General features: G+C 44.3%; 1 protein-coding gene across 3 annotated transcripts in view; it reads left to right on the plus strand.

Moving 5' to 3' along the window:
• Window positions 1-19,594, plus strand: part of SHROOM3 (shroom family member 3) — a 351,046-nt gene that overhangs the window by 300,417 nt on the left and 31,035 nt on the right. For all 3 annotated transcript variants that reach the window (XM_069626325.1, XM_069626326.1, XM_069626327.1), the window contains exon 7: window positions 1,036-1,545. In XM_069626325.1, coding sequence (XP_069482426.1) covers window positions 1,036-1,545 — 510 coding nt within the window. The remainder of the gene's footprint in view (window positions 1-1,035; window positions 1,546-19,594) is intronic.

Genomic DNA, 19,594 nt, shown 5'->3' on the forward strand with positions numbered 1-19,594 from the left:
TAAGTATCAGAGATGCTCCAGTAAGCAAGCTCTATTGAATGAGGAGCATACTGGGCTTCAAATCTAGCTTCCTTATTCATTGCAAACTATATAACTTTATTATTTATAGACGACCATTTTGTTACACATTCACAAACACAATGTCACACAGGTTTCTTTATACAGCATCAGTGGGCTAGCTTCTGGTAGCTGTTGCTGTCAAGCTAACCCAGCAGCTATAGGCACCAAGCAAGAGTGTAATAGTGCATAGGTCCCAGCACTTTTGAACCGTGTCATTGTGTTATCCCTGTTTTCCTTCAGCTCCCTAGTTCCATATGTAAAGAGGAGATGCCACTCTCAAAACACCTTACACATAGTTCCAGGTTGTGCAATATATGTTACAACGCCCCGAGCATTCACACTTGCTTAGTCGGTATCCGGTAATATTATCCCCACCAATAATATCACCATATATATGGTCGTCGGGAACAGCCATAGCCGATATTATTAGTGGGGATCATTATTGGGGTAAATGGGAGCGGGTGTTATGGGGGTGTCCCATGCTCCCTTTAAAATAATATGGGAGTTGCAGGGGGGTCCCCCGCAGGTTCAATGGGTTAATATCACCACAAAAATATGGCGACATTCTTGTATGGCGATATTTTTGCAGGGATATTAACACATGGAAACGCTTAGTCTAGTTCACAGTCAAACTAGGATTCTTAATTCCCAACGATCTGAAGGCCTCTGTATGTTGGATGTTCATTCGGGATAATGAATTGCTCCTAACAATGTACATTCTGCTTTTGATGGAGGCACAATTTTCAAACACAATTTTCCTTTTTTCAAATCTTATTCACTATTTCTTCACTAAATGCAAGCTTATTTGTTATTCAGATGTGCTGTGACACATTCTGCTAAAAATAAAAATGAATGTTATAATTGTTATGTTTACAGAAATAGGTAATAATAAAATCCAGGATGCCGTGGCATGAATTAATTGTTGTTATTGAGCTAACATTTGAAGTTACAATTGTTAAAATTGTATCTCCACAGCAATTTCCTTGAGGAGAAGATAGTGTTCAGTGAACCCAGTGGAGAGTTTCGGCGGACCAATTCCATGAATTCAGAAGAACCTCTCAGTGTTGTGTCCTCGGAAACTAGCCTTCCATCAGACCTGAACACACAACAGCACTTATCTGCCAGTGTGGAGGAATTCCAGAACACTAACCGGCTGCCTGCGCCTCAGCGAGACAGCCCTATGGCAGAAATAATTCTCTCGCAGTATTCCGACACTAGGCACCATGCTTCTGAAAGTTGTAGCAGCACATGCATCAAGATCAAGCCGATAACTCCGGAGGAAATGAAATCCCAGCAGCTGGCAAAGGAGATCATCAGCAAGGATAGGTCTTTAGTAGATGTGTTGGACCCAGACTCCAAGATGAAAACAACCATGGACCTGATGGAGGGCCTCTTCCCCAATGGCAGCAGCTTCCTGAAAGAGAACAACGCCAAGAGAAAGAAAATGCAGAAGCCATCGAACAGACCCGCCCCTAAAGAAGACCTGTAAGTATATTTACCCTTTCATATAAATATCAGACATGATGTTATATATCATTGAACTGTGCTTGCGTCTCCACAGTTGAAGTTACTTCAAAGGGTTCATGGGAAATAGGAAAATGGCAAAATGCATTTCCCTATAATCTTGGAACCTGTGAATGGATCTTCACCAAAATGGCAACCAAGTGAACGTGCCCAATCCAATCTAACATGACGAAGGTTTGTGAAAATCCATGCATGGGTTTAAAGGTTAGGAAAGTTTGACCAAAGAGCATTCTTTCCATTCGCTTGGAATGGGGATCTCCATATGGGAAATGGATTTTCAGAACGCGATTTCTCAAAATTGTCCACTCTGATTTGTCTCATTTTTGCCACAAATCTGATGTTTACCATCCACTTTTGTTAGTGCAAACATTTTGTAAACTGCACCAGCCAATCAGAAGATCTGAAAAACACAATTGCATCTGTGTTTTTGGCAAATACGATGTTTAAAAGAAAATATATATATTAGACCCCTTTAGATACATACGACAACAACATTCCCTTCACAATGTACGCTTTGCTGTCATGTCTCGCTGGCGCCGCGGCTCCCTTTGGCGGCGCTGGAGAATGCGGACTTTGTCCTCGTTTCCTTCTCCCAGCATGGCTCCTGTTACTACGGGTAGCGTTGCAGTGTTCCCGTCTTCAGTCAGACGTCCTCTGACGTCACCGCGCTGTTCCAAGGATCCCGGATATGGTGCGGCAGAACCACAGCTCAGCGCGTCGCTTCTCTCCTCAGACGCTCCGTAAGTTCGCAGCTAGGGTGCATGTTACCTACATCCTTGTCCTTAAACTTACCTTGTCTCTTTACCTACCTATCTACATATCTACAGACTTGTGTCCGTATCCAGCCTCCTTCTCCCGACCTCCGAGACTCCTCAAGACTCCTCCCCCATCCAACTCGCTCGGTACTGCTCTTTTCTCACTTCTGTCTGTTTTTTCCATGATTATATTTCAGCTCATACCCTGTTTGTTTAAATTAGAATACAGAAGCAGACAGAGTCCTGCAAATAGAATCCTTCCCACGTTGAAGATCGACGTACCGAGGACGATTGGATCCATCTCCGTTCCGGCAGGGTTTTCTCCCCCAGGAGGGTTTCCCTGGGATCCCTTACACCACCACTTGTTTCCTAATCAGGAGAGGGGAGGTGTCAGGGTCCCTAGGGGGCTCCCCAACTGCCTCGTTGATTGCTGCATCATCAGGTTAGTGTTTGAAAATCCTTACAGCAAGCGACGCCTTTAAAAAAGAAATCTAATTATGACAACGCTGCAAGCAGCGTTAGACCAGGTGCAGCAATTAACGACTGTGGTACAAGGTTTGTCCCATGAGGTACAAGCCTTGAAACATGAAAACGCTTATCTGAAACAGCAAATGTCAGTGAAGCCTCCCACAAGTTCGGAAATCCCTCCGGGTCCATTACCAGGAGGGAAATATGACGGGAATCCTCAATCACTAAGGGAATTTCTGGACGCATGCACAGTGCAATTTGCATTTAAAACATCTTTTTTCCCCTCAGATAGAGATAGAGTAGGATACATGATTACCCATCTAACAGGACCTGCTCTAGCCTGGGCCACCCCTATTGTAACTTCTAATAACGCCATTCTTGATTCAGTGCCCGCTTTTACTGCCAGCCTGAAGGCTATGTTTTCAAGAAAAGAGTACCATGTCTCCACTCAGGAGAAACTGCTAGATATCAAGCAAGGATCCTTAGGTATCCTAGAATACATCACTCGATTCAAACAAATGGCGGCCGGCACCTCGTGGGCTGATGACGCTCTGATAACTTTGTTCAGAAGGGGGCTTCATGATGAGTTAAAAGACGAACTCGCGCGGGTCTCTAGGCCCAATACTCTTGCGGAATTGGTCTCCCTCACCATGCAGTTAGACTATCGGCTACAAGAACGACAAGCGGAAAGGAAGAAAGGGAGAAGTCACCGCTTTGGGCCAGACATAGTTTCAGTTCCCAAAACCACTAATTCAGATGAACCTATGCAAGTGGGAATTACTCGGGGACCTCTTACTCCAGAGGAACGGGCTCGCAGGAAAAGCCAAGGGCTATGTATGTACTGCGGCTCTTCCTCTCATACAGTACAAGAATGCCCTATTGCTCCTCTTAGACGGCAATCACGTTCGGGAAACGCCAGACCCCAACCGCAAAGGGAACAACGGTCGGGGCAACGGGTGCTGGTTCCCACTCTTATTTATTTATTTATTCACATTTGTTGAGCGCACATCAGACCGTAGGCATCGTGGCGCTAGTTACAGTGTTGCTTACTTAGTTACATTCAGTTCATGTAGATATACTTTTTTACAGATATGCAAGTGCAGCAGGAGTACATGAAAACGGGTTCAGTTGAACAGGGCAGTTTTGAGCTTTTTTCGGAATGAGAAAAGAGATGTGTCAGCTCTAAGGTCAGTAGGAAGGGAATTCCAGAGTTTGGGTGCGAGGAAGGGGAAGCCTATACCTCCTGCTTTTGTTCTGTTGATGCGAGGTATTGCAAGTTGGTTCGTGTATTGTGCTCTTCTAGGTCTTGTGGATTGATATCTACCTATCGTGTCAGATAAGTAAGAGGGTACTGTGAGGTTGATACATTTGTGGGTGGTTGTGAGAATTTTGAAGGAGATGCGGTCTTTGACTGGGAGCCAATGAGCTGCTATTCTGGCTTGTGTGATGTGTTCACTTTTTGGTATGCTGAGGGCTGCTCTGAGAGCGTTGTTTTGAGTAGTTTGGAGCCTAGATAAGTTTTTTTGCGAGGTTCCGGCTAGGAGCGCGTTACAATAGTCTAGCTTAGCTCCTATAGTTGCTCGGGCGATGGAGAGGCAGCTATCCTTAGTTAGGAATGGTTTTATTGCGTTAATGAGTTTCGTAGTAAGTGCTGAGGCCGAGACTATGGCGCTGACTTGTTTGTCCATGGATAGTGTTGCGTCTATGTGAACCCCCAGTGTTTTGACTGAGGATAGGACAGGGATAGTACAATTGTCTATGTTGAAATTGATGTACAGTGGGTTGAGGTTGGAGAGGGTGGATTTCTGTCCTAGAATGAGGATTTCGGTCTTGTCCCCATTCAAGCAGAGGCCGTTAGTGGCCATCCATGCTTGTATGGTAGAGTAGATTTGCTGTAGTGTAGAGGCGTCTAGGTGATAGTTCCCTGTCAGGGGGAGGAGAACCTGCGTGTCGTCGGCGTAGTTTGTGTACGTGATCCCTAGCGCGTCTAGTTTATCAAATAACGGTTTGGTAAAGAGGTTATAGAGCGTGGGGGCAGTGCAGGAACCTTGTGGTACCCCACATTGGATGATGGAGGGTGCAGCATGTGCTATGTTGGAGAACACTTTCATCGCTCTTCCCTCTAAGAATGATGTTACCCAGGATGCTGCGTCCTTTGAGAAGTGTGCTGCGTGTGTCAGGTGGCTGGTAAGCGTAGTGTGGTCTACCAGATCGAACGCCGCTGAAAGGTCAAGGAGGAGGAGGAGGGCGGGCTTGCCTTTGTCTAGGATGTGGGTGATTTCATTTTTTAAATCTAGAAGGGCAGTTTCAGTACCGTGTCCCTTGCGGAATCCGGATTGCCTTTTACCCAGGATTGCGTTCAGTTCGAGGTATAGTTGAATCTGTTTGTGTGCGGCCTTGTCAAGTAGTTTCAAGAGGAAGGGGACTGTGGTTATGGGTCGGTAGTTGTTAGGGTTGGCAGGGTCTAGGGTCGGTTTTTTTAAGAGAGGGCGGACCCAGGCCTCCTTAAGGCTGTCTGGGACTATGCCCGTTTTGAAAGATGCATTGATGAAGGCTGTGATAAGGGGGGCGAGAGGTTCTGCGCAATCTTTGATGATTTTTGGGGGGCATACATCACCCTTACATTGTGATGGTTTGATGTGTCTGAGAATGTCAGTGACCTCGGTTTCTGAAATTTCGGTAAATGCAAATTTGGGCACGTTTCTTACTGTTACATGAGGTTTTGTCTGTGCATGTTCACTTTGTTTGGGTAAGGTTTTGAAGTGGTGGGATATTTTGTTTTGGAGGAGGTTTATTTTTGTAAGCATGGCTGATTGGATGCCTGTACACCATGCCTCGTCTTTGACGATCTCATCAGGGCATGTAGGTGGTACGGTTAGCTCTTTGAATATATTGAAAAGTTCTTTGGAGTGGGAGTTGGCATTGGAGATGCGGTTGTTGTAAGTTTCTGATTTAGCACGGAAGATTGCGTCTTTGTATTTTTTTGCTATGGATTTGAAGTTAGCTTTAGTGGTATAGCATGGGTTAAGCTGCCAATTTTTTAGGGCTAGACGTTTGTCTTTGCGCATGGTCTGGAGTTCCTGAGTGAACCAGGAATTGGAATGGAAGGATTTTTTTTCTTTTTTGATTTCTAGTGGGGCAGCAGTGTTGACAGCCATTGTGATGGTGTCTTTGAATATTTCTGCGAGGATGTTGGGGTCATCGGAGAATGGGGGCGCTAGGCAGGGTAGGTTGAGGAGTGCACTGATATTGTCTGCAGTTAGTTTTTTAGCGCTTCTCGCTGCGGTCGCCGGCGCTTTAGTAAGCACTTTAGTGCTTATTAAGATAGGGATGTCAAATAGGAGAAGGTTGTGGTCTGTCCATGGGAGGCTAGTATTGGAGGTGATGGCTGTGTTACAGTTGTGGTCTACGATCCAATCTAGGATGCGTCCTTTAATATGAGTAGGTGAGGTGCTCTTTTGAGTGAAGCCTAGGTCTTGGAGGTCCTTGGCTAGAGAGATAGCAGTTTTGTCCTTGGAGTCGTTGAATCCTAAGTTAAGGTCACCTATGAGTAGTGATTTAGTGGATTTTTTAAAGTTGTTTCTTAGGAGGTGGTTGACTTGACCTATGAAATTAGCGGTTGGGCCGGGTGGACGGTATATGGTGTGAATATTTATTGTACTGTTTGGGGAGAGTGCTAGTTTGACTGATAGGATGTCTATATTATCTTCCTCTTGGTGGGGTATGGCTCTGATGGAGAGGGTTTCTTTGTGAATAATGGCTACCCCCCCTCCTGTTCTGGCTATCCTGTCTTGTCTAAGGATGGCATACCCTTGTGGTAGGGCTAGTGAAATGGCTGGGCCTGAGGCTTCGTTAAGCCATGTCTCTGTGATAGCGAGTAAGTCTAGGTTTTGGGTAGTTATTAGGTCATTTACTTCTAATGCGTGGGCATTGAGTGATCGTACGTTAATTAAGGCGCATTTGTAAAGCGTTGGGCAAGGGTAAGAGATTTTTGAAGGTATGGTGTGGGTGTCTGCTTTAGGTACAGTGGTATGTTGCGAGTAGGGGTTACTGCTCGGTGTGGTGAGTGTGTGTTTAAATTTGTGGCATATGGATGAGTTATCATGGATGTGGAGTGTGTGCACTTTATGGGTGCGTGAGCTGAGTCTGCTGTTTCTAAGTGGTATGTGTGTAGGTGTGGCATAGTGGTGGATAGGGATGGTGCGGGCTCGGAGTCTGTCTAATCTGAGGTTGAGGTTAGGTATCATTAGTGTTGTGTTAGTTGGGGTGTGTGAAGGCTTGGGCAGGGGGTCCGATGGGTGTAATCGATGGTGCGGGCTGATTTGGTCGTGGTGGGGGTGCTTTAAGGTCGAAGGGTGTGGTGAGATTGTAAATGTGAGTAGCGTGCTAATTAAGCAGGTGAAGACGGGAAGAGAGCACATAGCAAAATAGCAGTGTCAGCCTGCCTAGATTCAATATCACAAAAAAGGGCAAAATGCAGTGTTTAGGCAACAAATAGCAGTGTCAGCCTGCCTAGATTCAGTATCACAAAAAAGGGCAAAATGCAGTGTTTAGGCAACAAATAGCAGTGTCAGCCTGCCTAGATTCAGTATCACAAAAAAGGGCAAAATGCAGTGTTTAGGTAACAAATAGCAGTGTCAATCTACCAAGATTCAATATCACAAAAAAGGGCAAAATGCAGTCTTTAGGCAACAAGTAGCAGTGTCAGCCTGCCTAGATTCAATATCACAAGAAAGGGCAAAATGCAGTGTTTAGGCAACAAATAGCAGTGTCAGCCTGCCTAGATTCAGTATCACAAAAAAGGGCAAAATGCAGTGTTTAGGCAACAAATAGCAGTGTCAGCCTGCCTAGATTCAATATCACAGGAAAGGGCAAAAAGCAATGTTTAGGCAACAAATAGCAGTGTCAACCTGCCTAGATTCAATATCACAAAAAAGGGCAAAATGCAGTGTTTAGGCAACAAATAGCAGTGTCAGCCTGCCTAGATTCAGTATCACAAAAAAGGGCAAAATGCAGTGTTTAGGCAACAAATAGCAGTGTCAGCCTGCCTAGATTCAGTATCACAAAAAAGGGCAAAATGCAGTCTTTAGGCAACAAGTAGCAGTGTCAGCCTGCCTAGATTCAATATCACAAGAAAGGGCAAAATGCAGAGTTTAGGTAACAAATAGCAGAAGCACTTTACCTAGATTCAATATCACAAAAAAGGGGCAAAATGCAGTGTTTAGGCACAATAAGGGGCATTCAGGTAGCATATCGCGGTGCAGGCATTGTAGCTGCATTGAATCACAGTATGGCTATGGAGAGGTGCGTAGCCGTGAGTGAGTAGAACAAGTTATTAACACAATTGTCACGTGCTGTTCTTGGATGTAGGTGTGTAGGGCAACAGCCAGGTGGTAGGGTTATGCGCATGGGGGGGAGTTGGCCAGCGTGATATGCTGCTGGTGGGCTTACCCGTTGACCTAAGGGGCTCAAAGGCGATGGTTAGTGGACCTGGGGCAGCGAGTCCTCCAAGCTGGTGCTCTCCTGTGAGGTTCAGGGGGACTGGCAGAAGCAGGAACGGCAGGAAACAGGCTCGAAACAGGCAGCAGCCTTGCCTTCGTGTGCCTTGGATGGAGTGGGCCGGCTTCGCCTGCCGGCAGCCAATGGGGATGAAGATAGGCCAGTAAGCCAATCGGATGGCTACTGGAAGCTGGATTCGGCCGAGGGGGCAGCAAACATCGGGCGGGCGGCCATCTTTGAGTTATTAGGTACCTCGTGTACCTTAATGGTGGCAATGGGCTTGCATGAGCCTTTTAAGGCAGGAGAGTAATGCAGTAGGAACTCTGCATTTGGGAATCAACGTGTGCTCGCCTGCAGTAATATACAGGCTAATGTTGCATTTTTTCCAGCACGTGCGCAAGGGACATCAGCGCTTACCGAATCTTCGTGAGAGCAGCTGGGCATGTGTGTGTTCCTCCGTGGGTCCGCTGCGCCTGCAGGGACATGGCCTGGAGCTCCTGCTCCTCGGAAGGTGTCTACTCTCCAACCCTGATTCCTCCATCATTGGACATGGTAGTTTTACGGGTCTCTCTTTCCTTACCAGATAGAACCGTAGTAACGGTACCCGCCTTGATAGATTGCGGGGCAGCGGGATTGTTCATAGACGATTTGTGGGCTAAATCACAGAATCTACCTCGCTCTCCCAAAGCCTTTGCCATACCAGTTGAAGGGGTGGATGGCACGCCTCTAGTTTCAGGACCTATACGGGAACAAACGTTCGCCTTAAAGATGTCTATCGGTTCCCACAGAGAAGAGATCATATTCGACATTATTAAGGCCGCCCACTATCCCGTCATTTTGGGGTTACCCTGGTTAAAGCTACACAATCCATTCATAAATTGGTCAGCTGGTTCTATCTTCTTGGGGTCAGAACACTGTGTTCAACACTGTCTTGCAGACAGCTCTGTAGGATTCTTTACTCCTCCTTCACCTCCTGACAGATCCCATAAAATAGTGGACCAGATCAGTCTTCTTCCTCCCGAATATGAGGAGTTCCAGGACATTTTTTCTTCTCCTCAGTTCTCGGACCTTCCGCCTCATAGAAGAGACGATTGTTCGATTCGACTTGAATCTTCACAACCCATACCCTTCGGTAAAATGTACATCCTTTCGGAGAAGGAAAAATCGGTCTTAAGACAGTATCTGGATACCAACCTCAAGAACGGTCTGATAACGGAATCAATCTCTCCGGCAGGGGCATCATTGTTTTTCATAGCGAAGAAGGACACAGATGAATTAAGGCCCTGCATAGATTATCGGGGTCTTAACAAAATCACCATTCCGGATCGTTATCCGATGCCACTCATCCCTGATATTTTGGAGGCCGTAAAGGGAGCCACAATCTACACTAAACTAGATCTCAGAGGAGCCTATCACCTCATCAGGATTAAGGAGGGGGATGAGTGGAAAACAGCCTTTCGCACCCCTTTTGGTCATTTCGAGTACCGGGTGATGCCCTTTGGTTTATCAAATGCTCCTGCTGTTTTCCAGAGATTCATCGACCATATATTTTCTGATCTCCTTCTCCACACAACAGTCGTATATCTCGATGACATCCTGGTGTACTCCAAGGACCCAAAAGAACATCACCAACATGTGAGTCAAGTTTTACACAGATTACGGAACAACCACCTATTCTGTAAACCAGAAAAGTGCAAATTTCATCAGACTACAGTTACTTATCTAGGGTTCGTCCTGTCCTCCTCTGGGATTTCAATGGATCCCAGCAAAGTAACAGCAATTCTAGAATGGTCTCCACCTCGTACCGTCAGAGAACTCCAAAGTTTTCTGGGATTCTCAAACTTTTACAGGAAGTTTATTGCAGGGTTTTCTTCTGTTGTTCTACCACTAACAAGGCTGCTTAAGAAGGGGAAGACTTTCGAATGGACAATAGAAGCTCAGTCCGCCTTTGACACTTTGAAAACTCTTTTTACGTCAGCCCCAATCTTACGAACACCAGACCAGAGCCTACCCTTTATTGTAGAAACAGACGCCTCTCACTTCGCCTTGGGAGCTGTGTTGAAACAGACTCAGGCACTTGGATTAGAACATCCTGTGGCCTATCTTTCTAAAACCTTCTCTCCCTCGGAAATCAACTACACAGTATTAGAGAAGGAACTATTGGCCATAAAACGAGCATTTCAGGAATGGAGACATCTCCTATTGGGTTCCCAACATCCTATCGAAGTACGCACGGATCATCAAAATCTTAAAAGCCTCCAGTACGCAGAAACACGTAACAGTCGGCAAGCTAGATGGGCACATTTCTTTTCTCCCTACAACATAACATTCACAATCATTCCGGGTAACACCAATCTACAAGCCGATGCATTATCACGCAGAGATCCAACATGCAAACCTGGTTTTCAGACCGAAAAACTGTTTCCTCGGGCTACATTTATTGCTGTAGTCCAAGATTTCCTTCACTCAATTGCATCCCAAACCTGTCTCATCAAGGATTCTATCAGTCTTCAAATGGGAAAGTGGGGTCTCTCCTTTGAGGACGGATGCTATTATCAGAACCATCGAGTCTATGTCCCTACTCTCCAACTCCGTACTGAAGTGATGCATATGTGTCATGATTCTGTCATGGCCGGACATCGCGGTATAGCCAGTACTCGGGAGCTTGTTTTAAGGCATTTTTGGTGGGAAACCCTGGGTAAGGACGTGAAAGACTATGTTTCATCGTGCATGGTTTGCCTCCAAGCCAAAACCCCTCGCAGCAAACCTTTTGGGAAATTGGCAATGGTACAAATACCTACCCGTCCCTGGCAACTGATTTCTACGGACTTCATTGTCGACTTGCCTACGTCTAAAGGTTGTACCACCATTATGGTAACGGTCGATTATTTTACCAAATTGGCCCATTTTCTGGCTTTGCCCTCCATACCAACTGCCTCACAAATGGCCAGACGCTTCATCAATACCATATTTTCTCAGCATGGTCTTCCAGACAGTATAGTGTCCGATCGAGGTTCGCAGTATATCTCCCGATACTGGAAGCAGGTCTGTTCCGCTTTGGGGATTAAAAGAGCTTTAAGTTCAGGCTACCATCCTCAAACTAACGGACAGACCGAACGATTGAATCAAACCCTGGAAACTTATCTGCGTTGCTTTGTGTCTGCGGCTCAAGATAACTGGATGGAACTGTTACCCTTGGCAGAGTTTGCCTATAACAACGCTCCTCATGCATCCATTAAGACAAGTCCATTCCATTGTACCTATGGATACCATCCCTCCTGTTCTCCTTCCTCCCTTCTCAAAACTTCGGCATTTCCAGATGCCGACGCCCTTATGGGGGACATCCAACAGGGACATCTTTTGGCCAGGTCTGCTTTGCTAGAAGCTCAGGAAAGCTCCAAACGCTTTGCGGATTTGCATCGTTCGCCATCACCCAAGATTACTCCGGGGGATTTGGTTTGGCTCTCGGCAAGATTCCTTCCTAGACACTTGATTCCGTCTAAATTGTCTCCTAAATTCTTTGGACCTTTCACTGTTTTAAGGTCGAAGGGCTCTCTAGCCTTTGAATTGCAACTTCCTCCATCTTGGTCCCAAATTCACCCAGTATTTCATGTGTCCCAACTCAAGCTCCATGTTCCAGATCGATTCGGTCGTTCTAAGGACTGTCCTCCACCTGTGTCAACTGAAGATGGTCCCGAATTCGAAGTCTCCGGTGTTTGTGATTCTCGTTATCATCATGGTCGACTTCAATATCTGATCCACTGGAAGGGGTATACTATAGCGGACCGTTCGTGGGAACCAGCCTCTGCTGTCCACGCACCTTTGCTTGTTCGCCGCTTTCATAGGTTGCACCCCGACAAACCCGGTGGGGGGACCCTTGGAGGGGGGCATACTGTCATGTCTCGCTGGCGCCGCGGCTCCCTTTGGCGGCGCTGGAGAATGCGGACTTTGTCCTTGTTTCCTTCTCCCAGCATGGCTCCTGTTACTACGGGTAGCGTTGCAGTGTTCCCGTCTTCAGTCAGACGTCCTCTGACGTCACCGCGCTGTTCCAAGGATCCCGGATATGGTGCGGCAGAACCACAGCTCAGCGCGTCGCTTCTCTCCTCAGACGCTCCGTAAGTTCGCAGCTAGGGTGCATGTTACCTACATCCTTGTCCTTAAACTTACCTTGTCTCTTTACCTACCTATCTACATATCTACAGACTTGTGTCCGTATCCAGCCTCCTTCTCCCGACCTCCGAGACTCCTCAAGACTCCTCCCCCATCCAACTCGCTCGGTACTGCTCTTTTCTCACTTCTGTCTGTTTTTTCCATGATTATATTTCAGCTCATACCCTGTTTGTTTAAATTAGAATACAGAAGCAGACAGAGTCCTGCAAATAGAATCCTTCCCACGTTGAAGATCGACGTACCGAGGACGATTGGATCCATCTCCGTTCCGGCAGGGTTTTCTCCCCCAGGAGGGTTTCCCTGGGATCCCTTACACCACCACTTGTTTCCTAATCAGGAGAGGGGAGGTGTCAGGGTCCCTAGGGGGCTCCCCAACTGCCTCGTTGATTGCTGCATCATCAGGTTAGTGTTTGAAAATCCTTACATTTGCTATGAATTCTCTTTCTAAGTACAGTTACTATGAGGAATAACGTGTAAATAAGTATGTATGAAATAATACTTTTGCCATTACTACTGTTCATGAATAAATGGCCATAGCTTCAATTACTGCGACCAATCACTTATATAAAAATGTAGTAAAGAACAAACATTGGCATAGCCAGTAGATTCGGCGGAATCCATTGTTTTATTGACAAATGGTTGTTGCTTCCATTACCATGAGCAATTTATATGTGTAAAACTGTTTGAAATAACACACATCCACCGGGCCATTAGTCTCCCAGTTTGTTGTTATTCATTGACACAAAAATGGTCACTGCTTGTACTATCACCAATCACTACGTAAATAAATTACAAAATAACAGGCAAATGCATTATTTTGGCATTCATTTGTAGCTGTTCATTGACAAATGTACGTAGCTTGATATCATGTATGGTAAAGTGTAGCAAGATTTACAACCATAGTAATATGACAGGAAAAATCATCAAAGCCAATACATATGGCATTTCTAAATGCTCATTGGCAAACAAATGGTCATAACGCTGTATCTTGTTTCTTATGCATTGCAATACCCTCACTCAAAATAAGCCAATGTTTCCCTACTCTGTAACGTTATAAAATAATAATCAGTGGAAACAAATATTTTGCTACCTACAAAAAGCAAAGTCTACACATGTTGGAAATGCCAAAGTTGAGGTTACTATAGACACTAAAGAGTTACTATGATAGCTAAATAATCAGAATAAGGTAACTAAATAAATGTAAATTCTTCAAATATTGGAAAATATCAATGTTAGGATTTAACATATCAAACATCAAAATACATTTCCAAGTAAATATAACGTAAAATAAAAAAACATCAAAGCCAACATTGCTGGAACCTTAACACGCCCTCACAATTACCAAAAGAAATAGTAATATAAGACCATAGATACACCTTTGCGACACACAACATGCATACCAAACATGCAGTACATTCTTAAAACACATTGCAATATAAATAATATACACCTTCCATAAAAATATCTCATAACATACACCTGCAGTCACACCTTATGTTAAATTACTCCAACATATAAACCCACAACTACTAAAATCAACAGCTCACAGGAACATATAGTATTGCTGCAATTGTCATCCAACTTTTCGCACCAAATGTATACCAACAGTCATAGTCCAAAGACAAACACACATACAACAATATTAAAAAATAACAGAAACACAATTAACTCATGAACACATTCACTGCCATCCAAAAATAGACGCTAAGATAAGGTTCCAACATTGTTTATTGTAGTTACTATTTGATATTGTTTTATTGTGAATGTTAACCTTTATGTTTAGTAATATGCTTAACATTGATTCAATGTTTTCAGACTTCACTTTTTATTTTAATAGAAACCTTCATTTTTTTAAAACATTTTCCATTATCATTTTTCTATATGTATTCTGTGAGAAAGCTTTATTTGAAATGATGTTAAGGTGTAAGTTCCATGCAAAAAACCTCTCAGGTTCATCTGGTATTGGAAGCTATTCAACCTTAACTCAGAGCAGAATATTGATATCAAAGACAGCATCACTGGCAACCTCACATTTAGCAGCCCATACTAACCAATAAGCATTCTCTGATATTATTACTAAATGTAACCTAGCTGTCATTCTTATGTTGATGTGACATCATGCTTGCTCATTAGAGGATTCACCTTACAGCTGAGACCTTTTAGTGTGATTGTTCCCTTTGTTAAACATTCAAGCAATTTTTTGTGCCTTGAAAGTACACTCTGAAGGGCTACACTTTGAAATCCTCTGGCTCCCCAGGAAAGATGGAATGTCCTACTGGGCAATAATGAAATGATAATTGGTAGTCTATAGCACTGTGTTCGAAACACCCCATCTTCTGGGATCTCAGTTGACTCCCAATGCAGATAGAAATTGGGCTTCTGATTTTTGTCTTTAACTTCAAGGCCTTCTCGATTCTCAACCTTCCCAGAAATCTATTTACATCTGCTACTAGAAGAATGGTCAAATCCAAGGTCATGCTTTAACCAAATGGAGTATATGCATTCTATGTTGAAGATGCATTCAAGCAGAAAATCTTTCTGAACCTTGTCTGACCTCATGTTCTGTCGTAGAGGTAAGAGTCACGATTTTGTAAAACTGGTGTAACTGAGATGTAGGAGCTCTGCAAAAAAAGCAAAACATTTACCTTTTTACTAGCCCTATGAGAAATTGGACAGTGTTGCATGCTGCCAGTTGTGTGAAATTGTGCATTTACTTACAACAGTTTTACAAATTTGAAGAATTCTTGCAAAATTAAAAAACAAATGTAATCAGTATATTTGCGGAGACCAAAACGTCCACAAGAACAGGTGGTGAACTTTTCAAAACCTGAAACATTTCTGCAAAAATAGGTTGCACTTGACTATTGCTGGATATGTTCTCAGCTAAGTATACAAACAAAGTTCAAAACTCAAGTAAACAATTGTAAAGAATGTACCTCCATTTTTCATTTTCTTAGCTAAAAAAAGACATTTGTTGCAGATTGTTTCCGCTAATATTACAAAGAGTCTATTGTAGCCTGTTACTGGGACCTGGCTAGTGATAGATGGTGCAGGATATCTGGCTACAGGAGATAGGCAACTGGGATCCCTCTGATCCCTCCCAGAATATGTGAGAGCTGTCCTAAGAGAAATGGTCTCTAACCCATACGTGTCCTTGGTATTCACCTGGGCATGATTGGCTGTGCCTCCACCTGAGACGAGTAGGTCAAATCGCAGGAATACCTTAACTAAGCAGATGCTTTGCCTGCAAAGCAAATGTCTAGTCATCAGAAATAATAGGATAAGCAAACGTTTACATAACCTCTTGAATGAACCCAAGTACAATGGCGCAAGATTTATCAGATGTGAGATTGTTTTAAAACCAGGGCCAGAATAAGATTTACAAGAGACAGTAAGATCTAGTAGAAACAAGCAAGGTGGGTACATATTTTGAGTTTACTTTATCCGCCTCACTCTCACCAAACCAGTTAATTCCTTTTACAAAAAGTCCACTCACCCTACTTCCTTGTAATGCTGTAAGAAATATGAAAATACACTAGTGGAGTATGAGTTCCAAGAGCTCTAAATCTCTTGCTTCCAAAAAACATAAAAACACACAGCTGCATTCTGCCAAAAAGCAAAGCTTCTACCCTGATAACGTTGCCATCATACTGCTGATTGTCTTTTTTTGAATGAGCATTGTGTACACAGAGGAAGCTGCCACCTTGACTAGCCCCGAAAGATATCTGGTGTCTAGGCAGTAAAGGGGCCGGGTCAGAAAGCAAAACCGAGCAGTGTTGCCCAGATACCTCAGTCTCTGCCAGTGCACAGCAGCTCTGATGTGATTCTTATCACCCCTACCTCTAGAGCCTTCCCTCCACCCCCAGGGGAGTGTCCAAGAACATCCCAGCAGGGGCTGTGGTAGGAATAAAGGTAGGAAGAAGTATATACCTGTCACTGTGCATCAGTAAAGAGAACAAGCAACTACCCACTGAAGTGGACAGCTAATCCCTTTCATCAGGATAGACTTACAAATATCACATAATATTTTATTGATAGCCCACTGGTCATGCCTTCCTGTCATCCTTAGTGTGTATTAAAGACATGCACCATGTATAACATATCAATACACAGTACATTTAGATAGATGCCCCACACATCAAGCTCGTATTTAAAATGCTTCTGAATAATTCCTCAGTAATGATCACTCTCCTGTATAGTATGCACCTTTTCATTATGAGAAATAAATAATATAGAAACATTGCTACTAATATCACAAAACGTAGCACACTTAATATGCAAAATGTTATTAAGGAATCAGCAGCTATCATTGTCACTGCCTCTAAGTCTACCCAAGACTAATCAACCTTCTTGGAGACATCATAGCCACCTTAAAAGTAACTGCCTGCCTCACCAGGTCTCGCTAAACAATCACCATAGAAGCACCTGCCCTTTCAATACCTCAATACCTTTCTCAATGAGTTGAGCATCTTTCATAAAAGCAAAAAGCATGTTTATGATGAAAGCAAGGCCAAGGCAGATTGTCTACAACCTTTCATCCAGTTTTACGAGCCGCTGTTTTATCATACTGAAGAGAGGTTCCCTGGAATGCCCCTCCTCACCCCAATGAACATGACTGCCCAAAGAGTCAAGAACACATGAAGCAGCTCACTGTTTGGACAGCCCACAGGAGGTCCAGTGACATCCACATATGCGAACAGATATACTCTTTGACAGCCATTCAAACCTTATCCGGTCAATGGGCCTCATTACGAGTAGGGCGGTAAGGGATACCGGGCACCGTTAAGGAGATCGGTGCCAGTAATCCCTTAACGCCCTACTACGAGTTCCCTTAGCGGGTCCCTCCTTCAATGCCTGGTTTTACCAGGCGTTATGGACGGGACCCACTAAGGGACTTCAGAACTAATAACGGTACCGCAAATTGCAGTACCATTATTAGCGCCTTCCCATTGAGCCCTATGGGTGCTCAAATGGGAATGGGGAATGGCTCTTTCAATGGGGACTTACCGGTCCTGCAAAGGTCGGACTACACCGGTAAGTCCCCAATGAAGGAGACTGGTTCCGGTACCGTTATTGGAGGCAGTCATGGCGCAAATAGTGCCATGACTACCTCCAACCTTGTAATGAGGCCCAATGTCTTTATGGATACAGGTGCCGCTACACTGATCATGGATCCAAATGCTTCGAAGGATCAGATTGACTAACAGAAAACCATTGAGCTGACCTCGTTAGTGATACCACTACATAGCAACTTTAGTCATGAAGCAAACTCGCAGCCATGCACAAAGTTGCACAGACACACTTGTGCTCACACGAAGAACATGCTTACACAGTTCTGTAGATAGAGGACACATACATATGCATACTGTCGAAAGCTTTATTATTTTTCTCATTAGCCAAGTGCAGAAACACTGAACGCAAGGCACAAGAAGAAATCGAGAGCATGCTTGCAGATGAGTATCTCAACTAACCCTATAGAAATACAGGATCATATAAGAAGCCTGGGAGAACCGAATACTGCTAACCTATAAGAAACATAGCACAGTATAGATATATAGAAATCATAGTATAACCAGAATGAGGTTACATGAGGCCACAAGCCACAGGACGAGAGGCTAAGAAAAGCAGAATTAGGGTGCACAGAATAGCAGGCCAGGGCTTGCAGCCAAGGTCAGAGACAAACGGCACATTACGAAGCTAAGAGGCAAGGAGCCATTTGTAGAAAAACAGAATAAATCCTCATAAATTGTAGACCAGAGAACTCGATTTTGCGGCCCTCAACCATGTGATGCAGCCAAACCAGACAATGGTCATTCACCCGCGGTGGGAAGACGAACAGTTCTCAGCAACACAGACATGAAGTGAAACATGGATTTTTTAACAATGTTGCAACACTGAGGGCACTCTCACAGGCAAACAAAAGTGGTAGCACTGATGGTCATATTGGGAACACGTAGTCTTTCTCATCCCCTTGAGAAGGTGCACTGAGAACAGAGCTGGGTCTCAGGCCTGGGGAGATCAGCTCCAGCCAATCAGGGAACAGAAATCCAGGGGTGGATGGCAGAGGGCTACGGTCAATGATAATCCTGTGACCCTGCAACAATGTCATAGTTTTTTGGGAAAGGGGCAGGCAGGCCGCTTGACATGTGAGGACCAATAGAGTAGTATCTATAGGTGGCGTGCATAGGCATTACTACCCCAACTACCCAATCTTGTCTTCTCATAGGTTTTGGGGAAGAGCCCCATGTTGTCACATAGAAATCAAACAAAATGCCCTGACACTGGCTTAGGAACTGTGAGTCTGGGAGATGTTCAATGTACTGTATGATCCCTGTCTGTTTGTTTAGTAAAGGCAGTTCTAACTTGCCCTTGGCTGAACCCTGCATCTGTGCACTGGGGGAGGGTCTGTTGGCCCCTGGAAGCTGGAACGGTGAGCTCGTAGTGTGACCCCCCCAGTCCCTCTAGTATACCTAAGCCAACAATACTGTGGCTACAAGCCTTGCAGGAAATGCTATTGCTTTAACTGCTATTTTAGTCATGTTTACTATAATCTGGCACTTTGAACGCTTCCCAGAAAGTCTGAAATGGATCCTTGAACCATTGTTTATGCAATTTAATTGCAGTGTTCCATAACAGGATACATTCTGGTGTGAAGCCCGAAAATCCAAACCTAATGTTATTTTCTGCACTTAATTGGGAATCCTACTTAATGCCTGAATACATCAAATGCATTACACTAGGTGGCCATATTAAAGGCTACATGGCTGGGAATTACGCTCGGACAGCATAGCCCAAGTATGGTTAAAACTAAAAATACATAACCGCTCCCCTTTTAGTGAGCCTAAACACAAGAACCAGTGAAGTGCAATCCGAAATGTCCAGACTCTGTACTGAAAGCCTATCGTGACATCTACAGGTCTAGATACATGGAGAGGGAATTTACATAGCCCACTGAATGTTAACCAATATGTCCTGATCTGTACTCTTAACAAGAGGTGTATCACTCAGTCCAAGCTATGCCTTATTCACTACAAATCAGTTAATGGCTTGCATTATATTCCTGCTGGACTGCATGTTATGGACAACTTACAGTGAAATTCCAGCCCCAGATATGGTAT

This window comes from Ambystoma mexicanum, chromosome 6p (genome assembly GCF_040938575.1).
Source record: "Ambystoma mexicanum isolate Mex_15411 chromosome 6p, UKY_AmexF1_1, whole genome shotgun sequence".
Classification (NCBI taxonomy): Eukaryota; Metazoa; Chordata; class Amphibia; order Caudata; family Ambystomatidae; genus Ambystoma; species Ambystoma mexicanum.